The sequence below is a fragment of the Pithys albifrons genome, chromosome 12 (genome assembly GCF_047495875.1).
Source record: "Pithys albifrons albifrons isolate INPA30051 chromosome 12, PitAlb_v1, whole genome shotgun sequence".
Classification (NCBI taxonomy): domain Eukaryota; kingdom Metazoa; phylum Chordata; class Aves; order Passeriformes; family Thamnophilidae; genus Pithys; species Pithys albifrons.
The window spans coordinates 21217989-21240201 of NC_092469.1; the positions used below are offsets into that span (position 1 = coordinate 21217989).

A 22213-nucleotide genomic window follows, 5' to 3' on the forward strand; every position below is an offset into this window, starting at 1 on the left:
CACCCGACCTCCCCAATATGGCGGCAGGGCACCGCCCCGCCTCTTCTCTTGACCCTCCCAAGATGGCGGCGCCCACTGGCAGCGGCTCCAACATGGCGGGGGGCGCTGAGCCGGAGCCGGAGCCGGAGCCGGAGCCGGCCCGTGTGCTGGAGGCGCTGGAGCTGCTGCTGCGGCCGCCCGGTGACCGTGACAGCGCTGCGGAGCCCGGCGCGGAGCCCGCGCTGTGCCCGGAGACGCTGCGCAGGAACGCGGCGGCGCTGGAGGAGCAGCTGTCGCGGGCGGCGGGCTGGGCCTCGCTGCGCTCGCTGCGGGCGGCCGTGCTGTCCCGGCACCCCGCGCTGGCGGCGGGCGCGGCGGGCGCGGAGCCGTGCTGGGCGGCGGGCTGCGGGGTGCTGGCGCTGCTGCTGTGCCTGCGGGAGCGCCTGGCCGCGCTGGCCGCTTCCCCCGCCGTCCCCGCCGCCTCCCCCGGGGCGCCGCCGCCGCCCGCGGCCGACACGCTGAGCGCGGGGCAGGCGCGGGCGCTGCGGCGGGCGCTGCGGGCCGCGGTGGGGCTGGCGCTGCTGCCGCACCTGCCCCCGGGGCTGGGGCCCTGCCCTCCGCCCGCCCCTCCGCCGCCCGCCGCCCGCGGGGCCCGCCTGGCCGCCGCCGCCGCCGCTCTGGCCGCGCTGTCCCGCCTGCCCGCCACGGCCGCGCCGCTGCTCGCCCGCCACCTCCGCCCGCTGCTCGCCGCGCTCTGCGCGCTCGGCCACGGCCCCGCCGCGCTCTGCCAGGTCCGCGCACCCCCGGCCCCGCTGCCCCCGCGCCTGCCCCGCACTCCCCACGCGGGGGAACACACCGAGCGCCGCGGGGGCTGCAGGGCACGGGGTCGGTGCCCGGCAGGTGTCGGTGCCCGGCCAGGCTGCCCTCGCCCACCATCCCGGTTGGTGTGTGTCGTTGCAGGGCGTTTCGGAAGCGGAGCGGGCGCGGTGCCGGGAGGACCTGCGGGACATCCTGGACCGGGTGTACCAGCCGCTGGCAGTGCAGGAGCTGCTTGTCCTGCAGGGGCCACCCAAGCAGGTACCCAGCGGCCGTGGGGCCCGTGGAGATGCCCATGGAGATGGGGCTGTGTGTTCCTGCACTCAGAGGGTGCTGCTCTCCTGGAAATGTTCTTAACGCTCCAAAAACCAGTCCCCGAGAGCCGGTGAAGCTGCTGGTTGGGTGTGTGTCATCCCAGCCCCGGAGCGTGTGGGTGGGGTGTGTAGGTGGGTGTGAACACGGACTGTCATCACTGCACGTGCCACCTTGGCTTGGCACCCACATCCACCGTGGCCGGCCAGGTGGAGCTCCTGCTCCTCCAGAACCTGCCCCTTCCCACTCAGGGGGTGGCACAGGGCACCCACTGCTGTTTGGGGCCATTCCAAAGCCTCCTGGGGAGGAGGAGATGGAGAATCTCCTGAGTGTTGTTTTTGGAAAGTCTCTAAGGGATAATAATAGAATTACAGAATCCTGGAATGGTTTGGGTTGGAAGGGACCTTAAAGCTCATCCCATTCCAACTAGACACCTTCCACTAGACCAGGTTGCTCCAAGCCCAAGTCCCACCTGGCCTTGAACTCTTCCAGAGATGTAATAACATGCTGAGCACTTGAGGATTGACCAAAAGTTAAGGCACGTTGGATTGATGGTCCTTGTAGGTCCCTTTCAGCTGCCCTTTCATTCATTCCTGCTCTGCTTTGTGCCACTGGATGAGGCAGCAGTTCAAAGTCTCTCCCTGCCCTGTACTGTCTGGCAGGGCACAGGTTGTGTGCCCATCCGTGGGGCTGGCACAGCAGTGGCAAGGTCACTCCTCACCCTGCTCCTGTGTCCCTTGCAGAGCTCTCCATGCCCCAGCACGGGCCGGGCTCCGGCTCCGGCTCCGGCTCCGGCGTGGCTGCGGCGGCTCTGCGGGCACCTGCTCTCCGAGAGGCTGCTGCGGCCCGGCGGGGTGCAGGCTGTGGTCAGGGGCATCCTGGAGGGCACTGGCGGTGAGTGGGGGGCTCTGGGCACTGGGGGTCACAGATTCAGAGCTGTCTGAGATGGTTCATCCCATGAAAGCCACCAGAGCATGGGCATGGCAATCGGCTTTTGCTGGGCCAGGGGGACGTGGTGACACACAGATTTTGCCTCTGGCTCTGCTGAGCTCCCAGACTGCCCTAATTTGGATTACATGTCGTGACTGAAACCTGTACTGAGGGCTCCCAACCCCATTTGGTGTGTTATACCTCTGTGGAGCTCTCACCTCATGTGTGTCCAGAGTGTGGTCACTCCCAAGGAGTGCCCAGTGCCAGTGTGCTGGGAGCTGTGCTGGGCACTGGGCTGTGAGAACTGCAGGGAGACTGAGACCCATCCCCTGCTCCCCATGTCCTGCCAGGGAGGGAAACTGTTGCTCTCCAAAAGCTGATTTTAGTGCCAAAGCCTCCTCCAGCCAACACCAACCTGACAGCACTGTCTGTGCACAACCTCCCTCCACCTTTTGGCTCATCTTCCTGTCTGTAGAGTTGTTTTCCATTATCAAAGCTCTTGCACAGCAATTTTGCCCCTTCTATCCTTAAGTTCAGGTGTCTCCTGAAAGATGCTTGGTTTAATAACAGCAGTAAAAGCTTGAAATCCAATTTTTGGCCAGAACACCTGGCTTCAGCCAGAGCTGGCCATTGTCGGAGCTGATCCTGGATTTCTGCTGCTGCAGGCGGTGCTGGCGCTGAAGCAGCAGCTCTGGACTGGAGGAAATGTGATGCAGTTGCAAAGGTCCTGGCTTCCTGCCCACAGCAGTGCCTCTCCCTCGAGGACTACTACAGACAGGTGTGCCCCCAGGTAAGTCCTTCGTCCCCTCTGCCTGGGAATGCAGAGCCAATTCCAGCTTGGAGAGTGTTGGCACTGTCCCTTCTGCTCGAGCGTGGCCTGGCTTGAGCCAGCACAACGTGGAGATGTTTTTCTGGCAGTGGGACATGTTTCCACTCTTGAATTTTCTGTTTTATTGAAGTGCTGGATGGTGTTGCCTGATTGCACGAGCTGCTTGGCACTGCACCACACAGAGCTCTGTGTGGAGCTCTTGCTTCCAGCTCTGGGAGTGGTGCAGGCTCTTGGTTGGAGCCCAGAAAAGCATCCTGCACACGTGGGAAGGACACTGGCTCTTCCATACATGGGATGTCATGCCAAATGTCCAGCAAAGGAGCACATGGGCAGCTCTTTGGTCACTGTGAGGAGCCAGGCTGCCCCCTCTAGGGAGATGCTGATCCTTGTTCCTTTGTCATGGTCTTGCCTTGCAGATTCTGGACTTGCTGCACATCCAGGACAAAGTGGTAGCACGGCAGTTCCAGCGTGTGGCCACCACCACAGTGCTCACCATGGCCAGGGAGCACCCCCAGCTGGCAGAGAGGCACCTGCTCCAGCCCCTGCTGTCCCCACTCCTGCGGTGCTCCAAGGCAGCAGGTACCCAGATTTGGGAAGGCTCTGGTTTCTCTCCTGGCTGATTTTTGTCATTCCATCCAAATTTCCTCAGGCTGCAGACCGTGTGAGCCCAGCTCTCTGTGCTGCCCATGTCTGTCTGTGTGGTTACACCATATTTACTACCACTTGAGCCAAGTTACTCCAGAGTGGGAGCCAAGCACTGGGCCTCCTGCCGTGGGCTCCTTGGGAAACTCTCCCAGTCTGACACCCTTGTTTTGGGCTCCCAGACAGAAGCCATCGGTTCCCCACTGGACCAGCAGCTCTCTGGGGAATCCATTGTGGAGTTGTGTCTGCCTTGATTCCCACGTCCTTGGGGGTTTACAGCACTGCAGTGCAATTAGCACCTCTAATGAGCACTTCTGGGTTCCTGTGGGGAGGGGAGGGGAGGGAAGGGAGCTGTGGAAGTGCTTTTGGGTGCAGGGAATGGTGGGGCTGCTCTGCTGCTGGGGGCTCCAGGGTGTTTTGGTGTGCTGATGTCTCTGCCCTTTGCTTCCAGAGCTGGCAGTGGAGGATTTGGCAGCAGGGACTGTGCTGGTGCCTGAGGCAGAGCTGGGTGGCTGCGTGGAAGATGTGCTTAAGGTACCATGTCAGATTTGTGGGAGAAAACTTTTAAAAAGAGCCGGTTTGAGACTTGGTGAGCAGTTCAGTGTGTGTTGGACCAGACAAACCCAGCATCTCCTGCAGCCACGCACAGACTCACCTCATCCTCATATGCAGGAGTTTCCTGGCTTCCCCATGGGCTGTGCCAGGGCCTCACTGCCCTCACAGCCAAGAATTCCTTCCCAATATTCCATGTAACCCTGCCCTCTGGCAGTGAGAAGCCATTCCCCCTTGTCCTGTCACTCCAGGCCCTTGTCCAAATTCTTTCTTCAGCTCTCCTGGAGCCCCTTTAGGCACTGGAAGGGGCCCTAAGGTCTCACAGGGGCACAGATTTGGCTTTGGCTTTTGGGGCAGAGCTGGGGTCTCTCCTTGTGTTTTTCCTATGAAGGATCAGGGTTTTTTGTGGAGGCTTCTCCTCTGACACCTTCCCCCATAGCTCCATTTCCTACCATCCCCACCAGTACCCCCAGTGCTGCACTGCTGGCCCCCCTGCCTGCCCTGACAGCAGCTTCCTGCTGCATGTTCCAACCCAGAAGGACATCTCCAACCCAGGAATTCAAATTTCAGAAGCTGGTGACTTGCTTCCTGGCATGCCCCAAGGCAGGCTAAGCTCTTAATGCTGGAATTGTCTCTTTTCCCAGTAATGATCTGTTGTAACTGGCTGGCAGGCAGAGACTGGTCTGGAAGGCTGCTCCCTCCCGTGCTGTGCTGGGGGGTTGGGGTTGGTCCCTCCTTAATGGCAGAGTGCTGGAGGCCTGACAGCAGCCAGATTAGCGGGGGGACCCCGGATTTGGGGCGATTTCTTGCCTAGCAAGTGTCATTTGATGCTGGGTGAGAAACCGTCCTTGGGGCTTCATCAGGGAGGCTTTGTGTACACAAGGGTCTGGGGAGGAGGAATGGCTCCGTGGGGATTAGCACAGGGAAACAGCTCTGTTTGCATCAATGGAGCATGGCAGGGTGTTATCAGGGCCATCTCCCTCCCACCTGGGCTGTCCCACTGCCTTGGGCAGGTCTGTTCCCAGGAGCAGGGATTTCAGAGGTCGAGGTGTGGGGTGAGGGAGGTCAAAGGTGTGGGGAACAGGAGGTAGAAAGTGTTAAAAGGGGGCTGGAGGTGTGGGAAGCAGGTCAGAAGTGTGGGGAACAGGAGGTCAGAGGTGTTGGGAGATGGTCAGAGGTGTAGGGAGCGTGAGGCCAGAGAAGTGAGGACTCTGCTGTGAAGGGAGAGCATCTTCTGAGCAAGTCGTTGGAAATCCCTTGGGAAACTTGGGAAAAGACTTTATTACCTGCCCTCCCCTTTTTTTAAAGCTAAAAGCTGCAAAGACAGAGCCTGCCAAAACCAGGACAGGTACACACAAACACTCAGTGAAATCTGAGTCCAGATCACACCAGATTTTCTCAGCATATGGCTCTGAGTGAAAGCATCCTACCTGGCTTTTAGTTTGGGATAATTCCTTTAAAAGAATCCAAAAGGAAACACAATGCCATGAGGCTTCTGTGAATGTTCTTCCTGTGCTCTATGGGCAGCAAGGTGGGAGTTGTGTGCAGTGGGCCTGGGAAGGGTGTGCTGGGTTCACAGGGGGCACTGACAGTGATTGACATGCTGGTTGAGGTGGAGCAGAGGAGCAGAGCCCTGCAACCCCCAGCAGCCTGGTGTCTCAGCTCAGCACCCATCAGCCCAGGTGCCCTGTTAGGGACTGATCTCTGTGTTTGAGACTTGCAGTAATTCCATAAAGATTTGCTCATTCCAAGCAGGACCTTACCCTTAAGCAGCAGATTTCCCGAAGGGCTGGCTGCAGCCTTCCTATAGCTTGGAGCCTGCTGTGGTTAAGGAAATGCTTGGAGAAAAATGGTGCTGAAGGCAGGTTGTGATGGGGAATATGGCATGATCAGGGAGAACAGGCTCCAGGCTGGAGGAAGAGGCTGAGAACCCTCCACCATCCTCCCCGGCCGCCGCTCTGCGCACGGACGTGTGCCCGCACTCCCCTCTGCCCCTGCAGCTGTTGCCTCCCTCACCATGCCCTTCTCTCCGTAGGTGTATGTGGTTGGGAATGACAGCTCGAGCCTGCTGCTGGGATCCTTACAGTCAGTCCTGGGAGTGGTTTTTTCCCTCTATTCCTTCGCCAAGCAGAATGTGTCATACTTACGGTAAGGAAGGATTGTGCTGGGCTCTGCTGGGGTTTCATCCGCTGGGCTCTGCCCACCTCCAGCGGGCACTCTGTGGGCACAGACAGGAGCAGAGTTCCATTTTCTCATCCCCAGGAGCTCTCATTCCTATCAGGCAGGAACCACAGGCAGGATAAATGACCTTGCTGGCAGCTCTGTGCCTGAGAAAGCAGTTCTCACGTTAGTTTTTGTCTTCCCTGGAGCCAGAGTGTTCCATGTAGAGGCAAACATGCCCTTGGGAGCACAGGTTGGCTCTGCCTGGTGCAGGGATTGTGGTTGTCCATGGATGGAGGTGGTGGTGCTGGGACCTGGCTGAATGTCAGAGCGATGAACAAACAGGATAAAAACTGGATAAAACATCTCAATTGCTGGCTCTTGACAATACAAGATCTTTCTCCTCTGATCTGGGATCACTCTCTGATCCATGCAGGATCACTCTCTGCCTCCTGGCAGCCATCCCTCATGCCATGCCCAGCTCCCATGAATGGGAAGTACCACGTGTGCCAATATTGGTGGCAGGGACAGCAGTGACCAGGTGCTGGCTGTCCTCTGTCCTTCTTCCAGGCTTTTCCTGGGCTACCTGAAGTTTGGATCATCCTGTTAAAAGCATTCCTGGTGGGGTTATGCTGTTCTCTGGTGATCTGGCATGTGCAGGCTTTCCCTAAAAGGTGTGTGTAGACACAGCCTCTGCTGCTATTAAAGACATCGTTAATCACTTCGAAGAGCAGTGAGTGCCGAGGCAAGTTGGTGGAACGTGCCAAGCTCACGTTGCTGGGCCAGCAGTCACTGCTCCCTTTGCTAAGGAATTTGGCAGGGATGACTAAGCCCTCAGCTGCCTGGAAGGGTTCAGGTTTCCAGACCCCTGGCACAGCCCAGCGCAGCCGCTCCACCTCATTAACCTGCATCTTTCCTTGGCAGGGCTCCCACGCCACCTCACAGTGCTCCCATCTCCTTCCTGTTCTCCCTTGGCACTGCCACCAGCCCTTCTCACCTTGGCATGAGGCATTGGCACTGCACGCCAGGGATGTTCACAGTGCTCCCTTCCTCACCGGGCTCAACTCTGGAGGAACCCAAATCCTTCCATCTTGCTGTGCCTAAAAAGCAGGATGTGCTGCTGGTCCCCTTAGACAGTGGGGTAAATGCCTTAGGCTGCAGGAGTCAGGAGCCAGAGCATCCTGACGGGAGCACATGGCTGCTCCAGAGGGCTCCAGTGCTGTCCCTCATCCCAAAACGTGTGTCCCCATGGCAGGGAGGGGAGCAGCAGGCAGAGCAATGTCACCAGTGCCCCCTCTCTCCTTGCCAGCACACCGTGCCAGGAGATCCTGCTGTGGTTCCTGGAGAAGGCGGAGCGGGAGCAGTCACTGACTGTGCTGGCAGGCCTGGCCGGGCTGGGGGGCACCGTGCCCACCCTCCACCCACGGTGCCGTGTCCGTGCGGGCAGCGAGGGCGGTGCTGCCATCGCCGTGGAGGAGACCATCAGGTGAGTGCTGTGGGGACAGTACCCAGGGTTACTCAGCACCCAGGACTTTCCAGGGAAGCCTGGCAGAGAGCCTGGGTGAGTGGGGAGCTGCCAGGACCATCCCACCAGGGTCTCATCCCCTGAAGCTCAGGCAGGTGATGCTCCCACTCAGCCCACACAACCTCCAGGTTCCGGGGACACCACACAGAGCTCTGACATCCAGCCTCAAAAAAGCATCATGCTCCACCTGGGTGTTGATGTGCACTCCCTGCCTGCTTTTCCTGGTTCCCAAGCCCTGCCTGAGGGCTGTCTGGGAATGGGATGTGCTTTTTCAGTCCCTGCAAATTCAACTTCCACTTTCCAGCCTGAGCCTGTCTCGTGGCACAGTGAGTGGAGTCCCTCGGGCACAGGTGGCACTGTCACAGCACGGACTCTGGCAATGCCAGCGTGGTGGAGCAGTGACTGAGCTCCTCTGGAGTGCACAGATGGTCTCTAAGTGAAGGCAGAGTGTGGCCGTGCTGGGAATAAACTGCAGCCATTAGTGCCCAGCCACGCAGGCTGGGATGTCCAGCAGCAGGAGATTTGGTTTAAAGAAGGGGACTGTGAACTGGCAGGGAGTGGTGTGGGACAGGCAGAGATCTGGCCGTGTCCAGGGGTGTCTGTGGGGTGGGTGTGCCAGAAGCTGGGAGCACCTGCAGCAAAATCCCTGCATATGTGCTTGGCTTGTCTTTGTTTCAGTCTATTCCTGACCAGGGATAGAATCACAGACTAGTTTGGGTGGGAAGGGATCTTAAAGCTCATCGCATTCCATCCCCTGTCATGGGCAGGGACACCTTTCACTATCCCAGGGTGCTCCAAGCCCTGTCCAACCTGACCTTGGGCACTCTCAGGGATGGGGCAGCCACAGCTTCTCTGGGCACCCTGTGCCAGGGCCTGCCCACCCTCCCAGGGAAGGATTTCTTCCCAGTATCCCATGTAACCCTGTCCTCTGTCAGTGGGAAGCCATTCCCCCTTATCCTGTCATTCCAAGCCCTTTTCCAAGGCTCCTCTCCAGCTTTTTTATAAAGTCTCTGTAGGTACTGGAAAGCCACAATTAGAAGCAGCTCTGCTGTGGTTAAACTGGGAATACATTACTGCATGACAGCCCTGGCTCTGCCCATGTTCATGTCCCTGCTTCTATGGCTCTGACCACTGCATGACTTAGCCAGCACTAATCCTGTTATTTATGGGATGTCTGAATGAAACCTGCATTTTGGGCTCACAGGTTCTGTTAATGAATGTAGGTTCATTAATAAACTGAGCGAGTGATCACAAATGACCTGGGCAATGTTTGGCTTAGATGCCCTCAGGGTCTGTTGGAAACTGCTGGGAAGGAAAGTTTCCAGGAAAAGTCAGACTGGGATTTCACCTTGCCCTTGGAGGGCCAAGGGGGTTTGGATGTGTTTGTGTTGGTGACACAGTGACCCATTGCAGTGATGAAGATGAGGCCCTGTACCAGAAGATCTCCTCGGAGCAGTGCCATGTGCAGAGCTTGGTGGAGCTCCTGTCCCACTGCCAGAAGAGTGGGCTGGCTGGAGACTTCTTCATCCACTGCTTGAAGGTGAGGGCAGGCCTGTCCCTGGCTGGGGCACACATGCAGGAATGGGTTCTTTGGGTCAAGCAGTAAAGATCATCCCCCTGTGTGTCCTGGACACAGAGCAGCCCTGTGTGCTGGGTGGGAGAGCCAAGGAGAGGGAGCAGCCCTATCCCTGAAGGGGTTAACTCTCATCTCCCCTGGGCTTTTTTAACAACATGAGCATGTCTGGAGTTTAAAGGTGTGTTGGAAGCTGGGAATAATCCCTGTTGCTTCCTTGCCTTTTGCAGAGGGGCCCCAGCACCTTCCTTTGATCCCACTGGGAGCCCCTGCAGTTCCCTCCTAGGCTGGGCTGGGTTTTCTGTGTCCCCCCAGCCCACAGTCACATGAAGGGATGGGAATGGGACTCCCAGGAGCTGTGGCAACTCTCAGAGACCTTCTTGTACCAACTAGAAGGTCCCAGTGGTGTGAGGAGTCATGTGGCATCCATGGCACTGGTTATCAGTGTTCAAACACTGCCCCTCTGTGTCCTGTGCTTCCTTCCTGGCAGGAGCTGACTCAGGTGGCTGTGGAGGATGAGGCAGCTCCAAACCTGGCTGTGGAGCCGGGAGGGAGTTTGCTGGAGCTGGAGCAGGAGCAGGCCAGGCAGGGGAGGAAGCTGCTGGTCCTGCAGCTCGTGGCCGCGCTGTGCGAGAGCGTCTCGGACACCGTGTTCACTGACATTGTGCAGGTTGGTGGTGACAGAGCCGGGGGGATCAGCTGAACTCTGCCAGGAGGAAAGGCTGGGAGAGCTTGGATTGTTCACCCTGGGGAAGAGAAGGGTCTGGGGTGACCTTAGAGCCACTTCCAGTACCTAAAGGAGCTCCAAGAGAGATGGAGAGGGGCTTTTGAGAAGGGCCTGGGGTGACAGAACAAGGGGAATTGCTTCCCACTGCCAGAGGGTGGGTTAGATAGGAGATTGGAAAGGAATTTTTGGCTTTTAGGGTGATGGGGCCCTGGCACAGGTAGCCCAGAGAAGCTGTGCCCCATCCCTGGAAGTGTTCAAGGCCAGGTTGGATGAATCTTGGAGCAACTTGGTTGGTGTTAACTGTGCTCCGTGAGTGGGCAGTGCAAAATGTGTTCAGTGTTGTAATTTCAAAATCCACTGGGGCTCCTTAACCATGGTCCTAAAAACGATCATTAAAACTTGGCACATCTGCCCCTGAGCACACACTGGACGGGGTCAGCTGTCCCACACCATGCCAGTCTGGTATCTTTAAACTTCCACATCCTGGTTTTTATTGCTGTTTCTTAGCCCAGTGCCCGGGTTATGCCACCTCTCCGTGCCTGCCATGGGCAGAGGCGGTCACTGCCCGAGGCAGGTTTCCTCATGTTTCCCTTTGGGACAAAGGATCCTTTGTGTGCTGCACAGCAGTGGGGAGGGGACACAGCCAGCACGGCTCTGTCCCCACCTGCCTCCCCTTCACACCCACCCGCGGGCCAGAGAGTCGGGGTGGGAACCAGGGAAGGGCTTTGCCAGGTTTCAGGGTCCAGCCAAGAGTCTGGTATAAAAACCCACCACCAAAGAAATCCAGACAAAAAATCCATTATCCTTCTGCCTGGGGTTGTGTTTCAGGGAGGCCCCTGGGCTGGGACAGGGACAGGGACAGGTAGTGGCAGTGCAGCCTTTGAGCAGGTTCCTTGGGGCATTCGGGGGACCCTAATGGGGTGGGAATAAGTGGGATCCATCTTTCCAAAGCTGGAGCCCAGAATCAGAGGCTGCTGTGGTCCCCTCAGCTGCACATTTATTTCCATATTCCCCCACATAACCAAGGTCAGCCTGATTTCCTTTCTGCACCAAGGATTTTCTCCTCCTGCCTGAGACATGACCATGCCCCAGGGTTTTATTTTTCAAGGTTTTTTCATCTTCCACATTAAAGTGGGTTTTTTTTCCTTCTAGATTAGTTTCGTAAATTTCCATTATCAGTAGCCACCTGCTGATTATTTATTCACTATGTTCCTTTTCTTTACATTAAATATCATTTCAGCCCCTTTGTTTGTGTGTTGCTGTTTTGTGAGAGCAGATACTCCAACTTTTATTACTTTCTTGCTGTTTGATGGAGTTTATTCTCTGGAATAATCATTCCAGCAGGTATCTGAGCCTTTTCTGCAGCCTTTATCAAAGTCTTTTTCCACAGCCTCCCTCCTTAAGGGATGTGCTGAAGGAGGCTGTGCAGCTGAGGAGGAAATGCTGCCTGCACCCAGTGCCTGTGCCCTGGGGGCTGGAAGTTTGGGATTTGGTGCAATAGGACCTTGTTGTCCTCCTACTTTGTTTTCCAAAACAGGAACACAATAGTTCTTTTGCAACACACCTGTTAGGTTGGAATGATCCTGATCCAACCCCTTCCCAAGAATCACAGCATGTGTGAGTTGGAAAGAACCCACAAGGGTCACTGAGTCCTACTCCTGGCCCTGCACAGGACACCCCAACAATCCCACCATGTGCCTGAGAGCCCTGACCAGCCTCTTCCTGAATTTCTATGGAATTGTGCTAGAGAACGGTGTAGGCTTGGGAAACTGAAATGGCTGCAGAGACAAGGAGGGCTCAGGGAGGCACCCTGGGGATCCCCCTGCTGACTGCTGTTCCCTGGCAGGTGCAGGAGTTCGTGGCAGCCGTGCTGCAGAGGGCCTGTGCCAGCCCGGCGCGGGGGCCCGGCGCGGCCGCCGAGGCGCAGACCCTCGCCATGGCCATGGGGCTCGTGGCTGCCCTGCTCGGGGGGGCCGTGCAGGTGAGGGGCAAAGCTGGGGGGCTTGGGATGGGGGGGAGGGCACTGCCATTCCCAGCCCAGGGGGGCTGCAGCACGTCTGGGTGCCTTGGTTGGGGTCCCTGCTTAGTCCCAGCCTGTGTATGTATATATGTAATTCATATGTATTAATTTTACTGGGAGCAGTGTGGGAGTGCTGGCCAGGGGTTTGATCCCAACAGGATATCCCTGAAATTAATTTAATTAATTAATTTAATTTATATAAATAAATATACAACACATTATAAATTATGTATAAAATCACGATAATTGTATAATATTATATATCATAATAACATATATTATAAATTAATAGATTAATTTATACCCCAAAGTTTGCTTCCAAGAAGGCACTGACAGAGCAATGCAGCCATTTGAAATACCAGCACTGCGTCCTCTGCATCCCTACACGCCATAGGCTCTGACCCTGAAGTGCAATAAACTTCCCATGTGGGCTGTACCCTTCTTGAAAGTCCTCTGCATTTTCATATGGACATTTTTATACATAGTTACATTATTATTTACACCACTCAGTTACCACATTATACCTGTATATATAGAGAGAGCTGCCCATCTGTTAATGCATTGCTGTCCCTTCAGCTTGTGCTGCTGGCACTGAGCTGCTGGGGTTGCCTCATCCCTGGCTTTGCCCAAAGGAAGATCCAGCTGTTAATGGTTTTTCCCTCTTTTGTTGTGTCTTACTGCTGAATTTCTAATACTGGGAAAAGAACTTTATTTGGAGAGAAGTTAAAGCCAGAGTCTTGTGGCTGCAATGGGCCCCTCCCAGCTGAGCTCCTGCTCCCACTCTGGCGTTAATGGGAACAACTTAACTTGGGAAGTGGAATGTGAAAGGTTTTGGAAGCAGCTGCAGAGCTGTTTGGGTTTCAGCAGCCAAAGGGGTTTTGTGCAATCATCCAAACTCTCTGCTAAAGCTAAAGCATCCCTTTTCAGGCCTCACAGCCCAGAATTTAGCAGTTACACTCAGGTTAGGGCAGGAGCTTCTCCTGCTCAGGACAGGTTGCAGCTGCCATGCCAGGAGTGTTCTTCCTGGCAGGACTGACAGCAAGCCTGCCACAGCTCTGGCACGTGGTAGAAGGGTGTCCCTGATTTGGTCCCCATGCACAGACACCACTGTCCTTCAGGCTCATGCCCTTCCCACCTTCTGCCATGGCGTCTGCTGGAGATGTCAGAGCTGAGATCAGCACTGGGCCATGGGCATTGCTGTCAGGAGCTTGTGGTGCCTGGAGCCCAGTTCATAGGATGGGGATGGGAGTGGCCACAGGGCTACAGAACAGACTCTGGGGCTCATCATCCCCATGCCTGCCTGCCCTGCCTGCAGCATCCCGGGGAGCGGACGGATCCCTGTTGTGGTGATGCCAGTGCTGCTTTTCTCCCTCCACAGCTCCAATCCAGTGACTTCTCCGTGCTGAAGCGGCTGGTGCCGCTGCTGGAGGAGCTGTCCCACACCTACCCCGAGCCCCTCACCCAGGAACTGGCCTTGGACCTGCGCATCGCCATCTGCACCCATGGGGCCTGTGCCCCTGGCACAGTGGGCACTGCTGCAGACAGCATGCTGGGCAGGAAGCCTGGGATGGGAGTGCAGAACCCTGCTGGCACTCCCAGTGGAGCCCCCAGCCCGGGGGCCAGCCAGGCACGGCCGCAGCACAGACACAGCAGCCCCTCAGCTCACAGAGGGAGGAGCACAGAGCAGAGCCATGACCCCAGTGCCAGCAGTCCCACTCCAGCCCCGTGTGCCGACAGCCCAGCTCCAGCTGGGCTCCAGGAGCTGCTGGTGTCAGCCTACGACCCCCAGCCCCCCGGCCGGGCAGCTGCCCTGCGCCACCTCGCCAGCCTGGTCATCCAGCGTGATCCGGAGGCACTTCGGCTTCAGGAGAAGCTGCTGCAGGTACTGGCTCCTGCCATGTTCCCTGTCCCCTGCCATGGTCCTTGTCCCCTGCCACAGTCCCCATCCACTGCAACGGTCCCTGTCCTGTGCCATGCTCCCTGTCCTGTGCCATGGTCCCTGTCCCCTGCCATGGTGCAGAGCCTGTGCTGTGTGCCATTGGGCTGGAGATGGTCCTGATTACTGGAGTTCTCTGGCCTTGCTGGCCCGGCCCAAGGTCACTGCTGTTGGCACTTCCCCTTCCTTCCAGGTGTTCCTGGAGAATGTGCAGCATGAGGACACCTTTGTCTACCTCTCCGCCATCCAAGGTGAGTGATGCCCATTGGGATGAGTGCCTGTGCTTCATCAGGGAAGGCTTTGTGCTGAGGGTCTCTGGACAGTGAGAGGGTAGAGCAGCAAAGCCATGGCTGGGCTGAGGGCTTGGCAGCTCCTGCCCTCCCAGACTATGGCTCTGTGCTGTTTGGTGGAGCCTGGAGCCATGTGTGGGCTCCATGATGATTTCCTGATGCTCCAGGCTTTGTCTCCCAGTTATTCTTACTACCTGGAGCTGGTCACTGTCCCTATGCCAGATCTGTGCCACCAGCTGGGGCTGCAGTTCCAGCACAGTATGGGCACATCGCTGGCATGTTGACCCAGCATCCACTGAGGGGTCTGTTCAGCTGAGGCTGTCAGAGGAGCAGGGCTGGGGGGACCCACTGGTTATCCCTCAGGGCCCTGCCACATCCATCTCCATGGCCAAGCTAGCAACTCCCACTTCCCAGGAAACCCTCAGGTCAGTTCTTGCTCCAACATGCTCAGCACAGCCCCACAGCACTGGGCTGCCTGTGAGATCCTCAGGCAGGTTCCTCCACACCAGGGAGACGTGGGTGGGTGTCCTGAGTGACATGGCTGGTCACAGTCTGACGGGTTCCATGGAAGGGAGGTGGCATTTCCTTGGGCCACAGCCATGCCAGCACTGCTGCCGTTGGGTTGGTAGCCTTTGGCAGCAGCTGGGAAAGGAGTTTATCCTGTGCTTCCCACTGCCTGTACGGTCTTGAGAGGGACGGGTCTGTCCTTGCCCAGCGGCTGAAGCACAAAGGCTGTACGTAACCGACCCGGTGATTAACGCGCCGCTGCAGCTGCCGCCGCGTTTGGCAGCCTGGCCACGGCAGTGATTAACCCTGATGCGGTTCCTTGCGGCGGTGACTCACCTGGCCCATGGCAGCGGCACCTGTGCCGAGCCGTGCCGAGCTCAGGGCCAGTGGCTGTGCCAGATGGGGCCCTGCAGCCCCCCTCGCTCCCCACCACAGCGGCAGGGCTGGTGCTGAGCTGGTGTTGTGGCACCGCTGGGTGCCACAGAGCTGGACTCCAATGGGATATTCCTGCTGTGCTAGGCACCACACCTGGAATCCTGGAGTTGATTCTGGGCCCCTCACTGCAAGGCAGACATTGAGGGGCTGGAGCGTGTCCAGAGAAGGGAATGGAGCTGGGGAAGGGGCTGGAGCTGCAGGAGCAGCTGAGGGAGCTGGGGGGGGCTCAGCCTGGAGAAAATGAGGCTCAGGGGTGCCCTCTTTCTCTCTGCAACTCCTTGAAGGAGGGGAGAGCCAGGGTGGGGTCAGGCTCTGCTCCCACAGAACAAGGGACACGACCAGAGGAAACAGCCTCAGGCTGCACCAGGGGAAATTTAAGTTGAATATTGGGAAAATTTCTTCCTGGAAAGGGCTGTTCAGCACTGGCACAGCTGCTCAGGGCAGTGGTGCAGTCCCCCATCTCTGGAGGGATTTAAAAGCTGTGGATGTGGCACTTGGGGACATGGGTCAGTGGTGGCCTTGGCAGTGCTGAGGGAATGGTTGAACTCGGTGATCTTGGAGGACTTTTCCAATCCAAATGACTCTGTGATTCTGGGATAAGGCAGTGCCAGAGGAGAGGTAGCTGCCTTGCCAGATGTGCCTGGGCTTGCAAAGGGTGACCCACACAAGGCACCCTCCGATAACCAGGGAATGGGGCTGGAGGTGAAGCTTCTGGAGAGCCAGGACTCACTGTGAATTAGTGCTTGGCACTCTGTTACTCACTCTTTCTATGGAAAGCAGCCCTCTTTCCCCATCAGAGAGGTGCCCAGTGCTGCCAGAGGCACTTCCCCCAGCCCACGGCTCCACAGGGACAGCAGAGCTGGTGCAGCCCTGTGGCACTGCCCAGCCCATGTCCTGTGTCTGGGATCTGATCCCTCATCATCCTTGGGGAGATGCAATGGGCGTAGGGTGCACTCGGGCTCAGCTAGTCTGGGCCAGCTGAATCCAGCAGGGACAAGGACACGCTGGCACCATGTGCCAATGGTCAGGAGCTGAGAGCAGTGACCAGACCCTGTGCCTGAGCATCACCTGCAGTGCCCAGCTGCTCCCACACTGGGTCAATGGGCATCAACCAGCAGCAGTGAGTGGGCACCTGCTGCCGACTGCCAAATTACTGATTTTCCAGCTTTTTTTCCCCTCAGGCATTGCCCTGCTCTCCAGTGAGTACCCAGAGCGAATCCTGCCCGTCCTGCTGGCACAATACGAGTGCCCAGCTCAGGGCACAGGGGACACCACAGCTGCTGTCACCAGGATGAAGTTGGGTGAGGTGCTGATGCGTGTCACCCGAGCACTGGGTGAGTCCATGGCCATGGCAGTGCCCGCTGCCATCAGCCACAGCACCCCTTGGCATCTCCAAATCTTAGGAGGAAAGCCCATCGGGGATTCTTGTTGGGGGAAGATACGAAGGGTCCAGTAGCTGGAGGGTGGTTGGTGTTTGCTGATGGCAGGAGCAGTGCACAGGGGCTCCTGCCAGCAGCCCCCCTTCCCCTTGGCCGGCAGTGCCGGGCTCAGAGGCTGCTGGGAAGTGCCCGGACATGCAGGGCTGAGGGGTAGAAGCTGCATGAGGTCTTTCCATCAGCTGCTGTTGGGACATGTCCTAAAATGCCTCCTCTGACTCCCTGGAGGAGGCCAGGCCAGCAGAAGCAGGCAGATGGGGCTCTCCATGTCCAGGGGGGGAGCAGCCAGTGTGCCACTGCCAGGACAGCGGGACGGGGTTGCTGGTCCCCAGCCAGGCACAGTGTACCTCTCTTGGGGTTGCTCCTGCAGAGCCTGGACCCCCAGAGCCCTCAGGCCATGACTCTTCTGGGACCTCTGCTACATCTCCTGAGCCTGTTGGCATCCCACCGATGCCAGGCTGTGCCAGTATCCGGCCCCGCTGCTGGGATCAGACAGGCCATCCCACCATCTCCAGAGGGGTTCCAGTGCTCAGCAGCAGAGCCCCTCAGTCCCTGAAGACGCCAGGCAATGCCTGTGTGTCTGGCCTGGTGCTGGGCATCCCTGGAGATGGTGGCACAGCCTCCCTGTGCTCTCCCCGCTCCCCACGGTGCCACTGCCGCAGGCGGCAGCTCCGGCGCGTCCCGGCTCGCCGGCGTATTTATAGAACAAATTGCACCAAGTTGTTTCTGTTGCAAAGCTTCAGGATCTGAGAGCGAGGATTTATCCAGCGCTTCCAGGATCGCTTTGCTCTGTGCAGTTCCAAGATCTCCTGCTCTGCCAAGATCTCCTGCTATGCTTCTTTCCCACCCCTTCCCTGTCCCCATCCCTGCCTGCCATCCCACTGGAGCAGCTTTTCCCATCCAGGATGGGATTTTGTAGCAGGAAGGGAAATGCTCCATGCTCCTTCTGTGGCCATCTGTCATGGGGCCAGTGTGCTGTTGGCTTCCAAGGGAATACATCCCACTCAGATCACCCAGCACTACTCAGACTGCCATGATTCCAGCCCCTGGGAAGCAAAGAGCAGGATGTATCCCCAGCAAACCTGGCCATCCGTGAGCGCAGCATTGCCCCAGGCTCCCCTGCTCTGTGCCAGTCCCCAGCCCGGAGCTCCCGTGTGCACTGGGATGGGGTCCCTCCTCTGCCTGCAGGGATTACTCCTGCCCTTGCATCCCAGAGCATCCCAAGGCATCTATCCCACTGCCTCCATCAGCTGCATGACACCAGGATCTGAGGAGCTTCCAAAGCTTGGGAAAACTGAAAAACCAGCAAGCCTGTGGGCCAACCAGCCTGCAGTATCTTACCTTCCAGCCCCTTGAGCCCTTCCTGGTGGGAGCCATGCCCATGCCATGGGGCACACAGCTGCCCAGCTCCCATGGGATGACCACACTCCCAGGGTGTTTGTGGATGTAGGACACAAACCCTGACCTCTCATTAGCAGCTCACACGTCCACGGCACTTCCATGTGCTAATTGGGGTGGGAATTTGGGATTCATGCTTGGTGTGTCTGCAAGGCCTTGAATGGGGGGACTGGGATGTGCCAAAGGGCCCCCACAGCGAATGTGCCGAGGGACAGAAGCCGTGCTCCAGATGCTGCATCCAGCTGTTCTGCAGTGCTGCCACAGGGGTGCCAAACCCATCTGCTCCCAAAGGAGCCAAGGCTTTGGCAGGAAGGGGCTGTGGGCTTTTCCATGCTGGTGACACACCGCTCTGCACTGCCTTGCAGGGGACATGGTGTTCCAGCACCGGGAGCCACTGATCCAGGCATTCCTGCGGGGTGCCCGGGACCCTGACGGAGCGCTGCGGGCCAGCAGCCTGTCCAACCTGGGTGAGCTGTGCCAGCACCTTGGCTTCCAGCTGGGATCCATCATCCAGGAGGTACCAGCTCCATCCTTCCCCACACTCCTGCCTGGGGATCTTACAAGTGGGTTCATTAGCACGTGGTTGGGCTGCTGAGGACATGGTAATGTTCCATTTCCTTATAGAACCTTTCCACAAAGGACATGAGTGATAATTGCTGATACCATGGAGTATAAAAGCCTTTGGGCCTGAAGCAAACACTCAGGAGGTTCTAGCCCTGATTTTTAGCAGCCTGCTCCACCCATGGCAGCTGCTGCCAGAGGAGACCTGGGGGCACAGGTTGTGCCTGCCAGAGACTCCTCCTGCTTAATGACACCTTGTTACCCTCCCGTTATCATAATTTCCGTTATCAGTATCACTGCAGGCTCTGCTCACAGAGCTGTGATCCTGGTGGGGTGAGCCTCCTCCTGGGATCCAGCAGCCCTCAAGCTGATGGGTCTGTGCCCTGTGGGAGCCAGAGCTTCGCCCCCCTGGTGCTCCCAGAGCTGCAGACACCATGGATATGGTGCTCAGGCTTCTCCCCCCGGTTCCCGGTCGGCACCGGTGGGTCCCGGCAGTTGATGTGATGCCAACGCGCCACACGGTGCTATTTCGGGAAGGCGCGAGCTCTGCTAATTCTCCTGGCTGTCACTGCTGGGATTTAATTAGATTCCTTTGGCTCTGCCTGCTTTTCATACAGATGGTTATACAGCTTCCCAAGGCATCCACGAACCGCCTGGGCCCGGCAGGAGAAAGGGCTGCTGGGAGCCAGTGCCCTGCAGGAAGCAGAACCCCCAGCTGGGTGCCAGGCTGGGCACTGGGGTCCCCTCCTCATCCTCAGAGTGTCCCCAGCACAACAGTGACTGCTCCACTGGCATCCCCCATGTCCTGCAGCCCTCCCTGATGCCCCCCTGCCATGTCCCCACAGGTCACCTGCTGTGTGACAGCCATAGCCCGGACAGACCCCGAGGCCGAGGTGCGAAGAGCCGCAGTGCACGTGGTGGTGCTGCTGCTGAGGGGGCTGAGCGAGAAGGCCACTGAGGTGGGTCACCCCTGCTTGTCCCCAGGGCAGGGGCAAACCCCAACAGGCTCCAGGGCATCCCTCAGACACAGCTCCTGCCCTTCAGGGGCTGCAGGGCTCATTTCTAGGGCAAGTGTCAAGGGACTGACACCCTTTCCCACCAAAGGGCCCCCTCAGGAGATCCCAGGAAAGAGGGCACTTTGTGGGGGCATCCCTCTGAGCTGCTGGGATGTGCTGTGGGGCATTGCCATGCCATGGACAGTGCCAGCTCTCAGGAGCCGTGGGAGTTATTCATCACTGATTTGACTTGGAAATGCCCAGTTTTTCCGCCACTGTGGCCTCCCTCCCCAGTTCCCAGTAACAAGCATGTTGGGACTCAACTCCCGTGGAGGAAACAGCTGCTTCCCCATGGGAATCCCCACAGACAGGATCTCAGCATCCCCCCGTGCCCCTGGGCTGCAGGTTCACCACAATATGCTGCTGCTCTGTGGGGAAACTGAGTCACGGGGGCCAGAGCTGTGGCCGGCTGTGGTGGTGCCGCAGTGTCCTGGCACCGGCAGTGCTGGGGGAAGGGGCACCCCCTCGCCTGCCAGGGCACGTCGAGGGGGCGGGTGCTGACACTTGCCATGCCCGCTGTGCCAGGTGCTGCGGGACGTGCTGCGGGACCTGTACCGCCTGCTGAAGCACGTGGTGACGGCCGAGCGCGACGGCGCGACGGTGCTGCACGCACAGCTGGCGCTGGAGGAGCTGGACACCGTCATGAGGAGGGTCCTGTTCCCCCCACAGACACTGGAGAAGAAGATCGTGGTGCTGCCATAGCAGGGCTGAGCCTGTGGAAACGAACTGGTCCTGCTCTAGCACTGGGGCCAATGGCTCCCCGAGGGGAAGGGCCTGCTGTGCCCACGGGATGCTGCCAGTGGGTGCCAGAAGGAGCGGGAACCTTGCTGGGACGAGGTGTGGGATTAAACAGAGATTCAGTCAGCGCTGTGTCCGTGGCATCTGTGGGGCACACATGAAACTTCTGGAGGCCACTGTGGCCTTGTCCTGGCCCCTGGGTCCCGTGGAAAGGTGGGCTTTGCCCCTGGGGACAGCACCTGGGCCAAGGGAGCAGCCAGTGGGGCCAATGCCTCAGGCTCCCTGTGGCCAACCAGCCATGGCTGTCCGTGAAGAGAGGAAGATGGGGGACTCTGCTCTCTGCACCCCCAGAGTGGGTATCCATGGCCCCCACTTGGCACCATACATCACAGGGATGCTGAGGGGTCTAGGGTCCCCTTTGTCACAGAGTTTGAGGATAGCCCCCTCCACTGTGGCACCAGGAGCCCCCTCCATGCCAAGGAGACTCTGTGGGACCCTACAGGGTGCCTGGCTGGGACCACTGCTCACCACCATGTGCTTTAGGACACCCCAGCATCAGGGTCACCCCTTCCTTCAGCCAGGGCAGCCCCCATGGGTGCTGCAGCACCACAGGCCTCATTCCTGCACCAGGAATTGCTGCACATCTACAGTGATGTGGGAGCAGAGTCCCCAGGAACCCAGTCCTTAGACACCCTCACTCCCCTGGCACCAGGCAGCCTCCAGCTCCTCCATGCACAGCCCCAGGTGCCTGTTTCTCAGCTGCCCTGTGCCATCCCAGGTGGTGTGAGGGGGTCTGGTACACCCCTTTCCCTACAAGCTTGAGGGCCCTGGGCTGTGTCTCCACCCCCCTACTGTGCTGTACTGTGTCCCCAGTGCATGAGCAGCAGGAGCACATTGTCCTCACCAGACAGCAGTGGTGGCCAAGTGCCCCTCCTCGCTCCAGGTGGTGGAGTTGGACCATGGGCACCCACCAGAATGCTGCTGTACCAGCTGTGCCTGTCCAGGGACTGCCATGAATGGTGGAGGATGAATTTGGAATGAAAAGTCTCTTGATGCCACTGGCTGGGCACTGTCTGGCCATTCTGCCCTCAGGAACAAGGACATGTCCAGCCGTCCTGCCTCTGGGAACAAGGTGTCTGGCTGTCCTCCCACTGGGAGCAGGACATTGGCTATGCTGGAAGGTGGAGGGAGTTTGGTTCCCACCTTAGGCACACCAAAAAGTGAAGGGTCGCTAATGAGGGCATAGGGAGGGCTGTGAAGAGGGGACACACTGCCCCTGTCCTGTGTCCCCTCTCCCCGCAGATGGGCACCTGTAACCACAGGGACCCTGGCAGTACCACAGCAGTGGCACAGGCCACGCCAAACTGACCCCACATCTCCACAACCCCCTGATGCCACATGGGAGCCCCACCAGTGGTGCTGAGGGTCCTGGCATGCCCCTGTCCCATCCATGTGCTCATCAGTTCCTCACCACCTGCTCCAGGCACTAGGGAAGATCCCAGCTGGCATCACTGCAGTGCTGGGGGTGTCAGTCGAGGGGGACCTGCCCGCCCACAGTGCCCCCACTGGAGGGATTCCCTTCCCCAGCTCCTGGTGCTCAGGGGCTCCAGGTCCAGTCCTGGTGTCACCTCACGGCCGGTTCACAGCACGGCAGAACACAATGGCCCATATTGGAGTGAGGAACCCAAAAGTGCTGGATTTGAGCCCAGAGCCGAGGCTGCAGTTCCTGTGTGCTCAGAATGGTCCTGCCGACGCTGTTTGTTCCCAGCCGTCAGCCCTGCACAAGGACATG

At 58.3% G+C, this 22213-nt stretch overlaps 1 protein-coding gene across 1 annotated transcript; it reads left to right on the forward strand.

Annotated features, from left to right (window-relative positions):
- The first annotated feature begins 79 nt into the window (after positions 1-79).
- Positions 80-20547, forward strand: TANGO6 (transport and golgi organization 6 homolog). Its single transcript, XM_071567187.1, has 17 exons — positions 80-770; positions 940-1056; positions 1851-2001; positions 2703-2827; positions 3283-3445; positions 3960-4042; positions 6096-6208; positions 7530-7706; positions 9159-9285; positions 9809-9988; positions 11892-12026; positions 13444-13947; positions 14195-14252; positions 16415-16567; positions 18433-18584; positions 19474-19587; positions 20209-20547. The coding sequence occupies exons 1-17, from the start codon at positions 93-95 to the stop codon at positions 20383-20385; spliced, it is 3207 nt and encodes a 1068-aa protein (XP_071423288.1). The 5' UTR covers positions 80-92; the 3' UTR covers positions 20386-20547.
- The last annotated feature ends 1666 nt before the right edge of the window (positions 20548-22213 follow it).

Coding starts and splice junctions, on each gene's coding strand:
- TANGO6 (XM_071567187.1), top strand. CDS start 93: ATGGCGGGGGGCGCTGAGCCGGAGCCGGAGCCGGAGCCGGAGCCGGCC. Junction 6,209..7,529: donor CAGAATGTGTCATACTTACG/GTAAGGAAGGAT, acceptor TCTCCTTGCCAG/CACACCGTGCCAGGAGATCC. Junction 9,286..9,808: donor TCTTCATCCACTGCTTGAAG/GTGAGGGCAGGC, acceptor CCTTCCTGGCAG/GAGCTGACTCAGGTGGCTGT.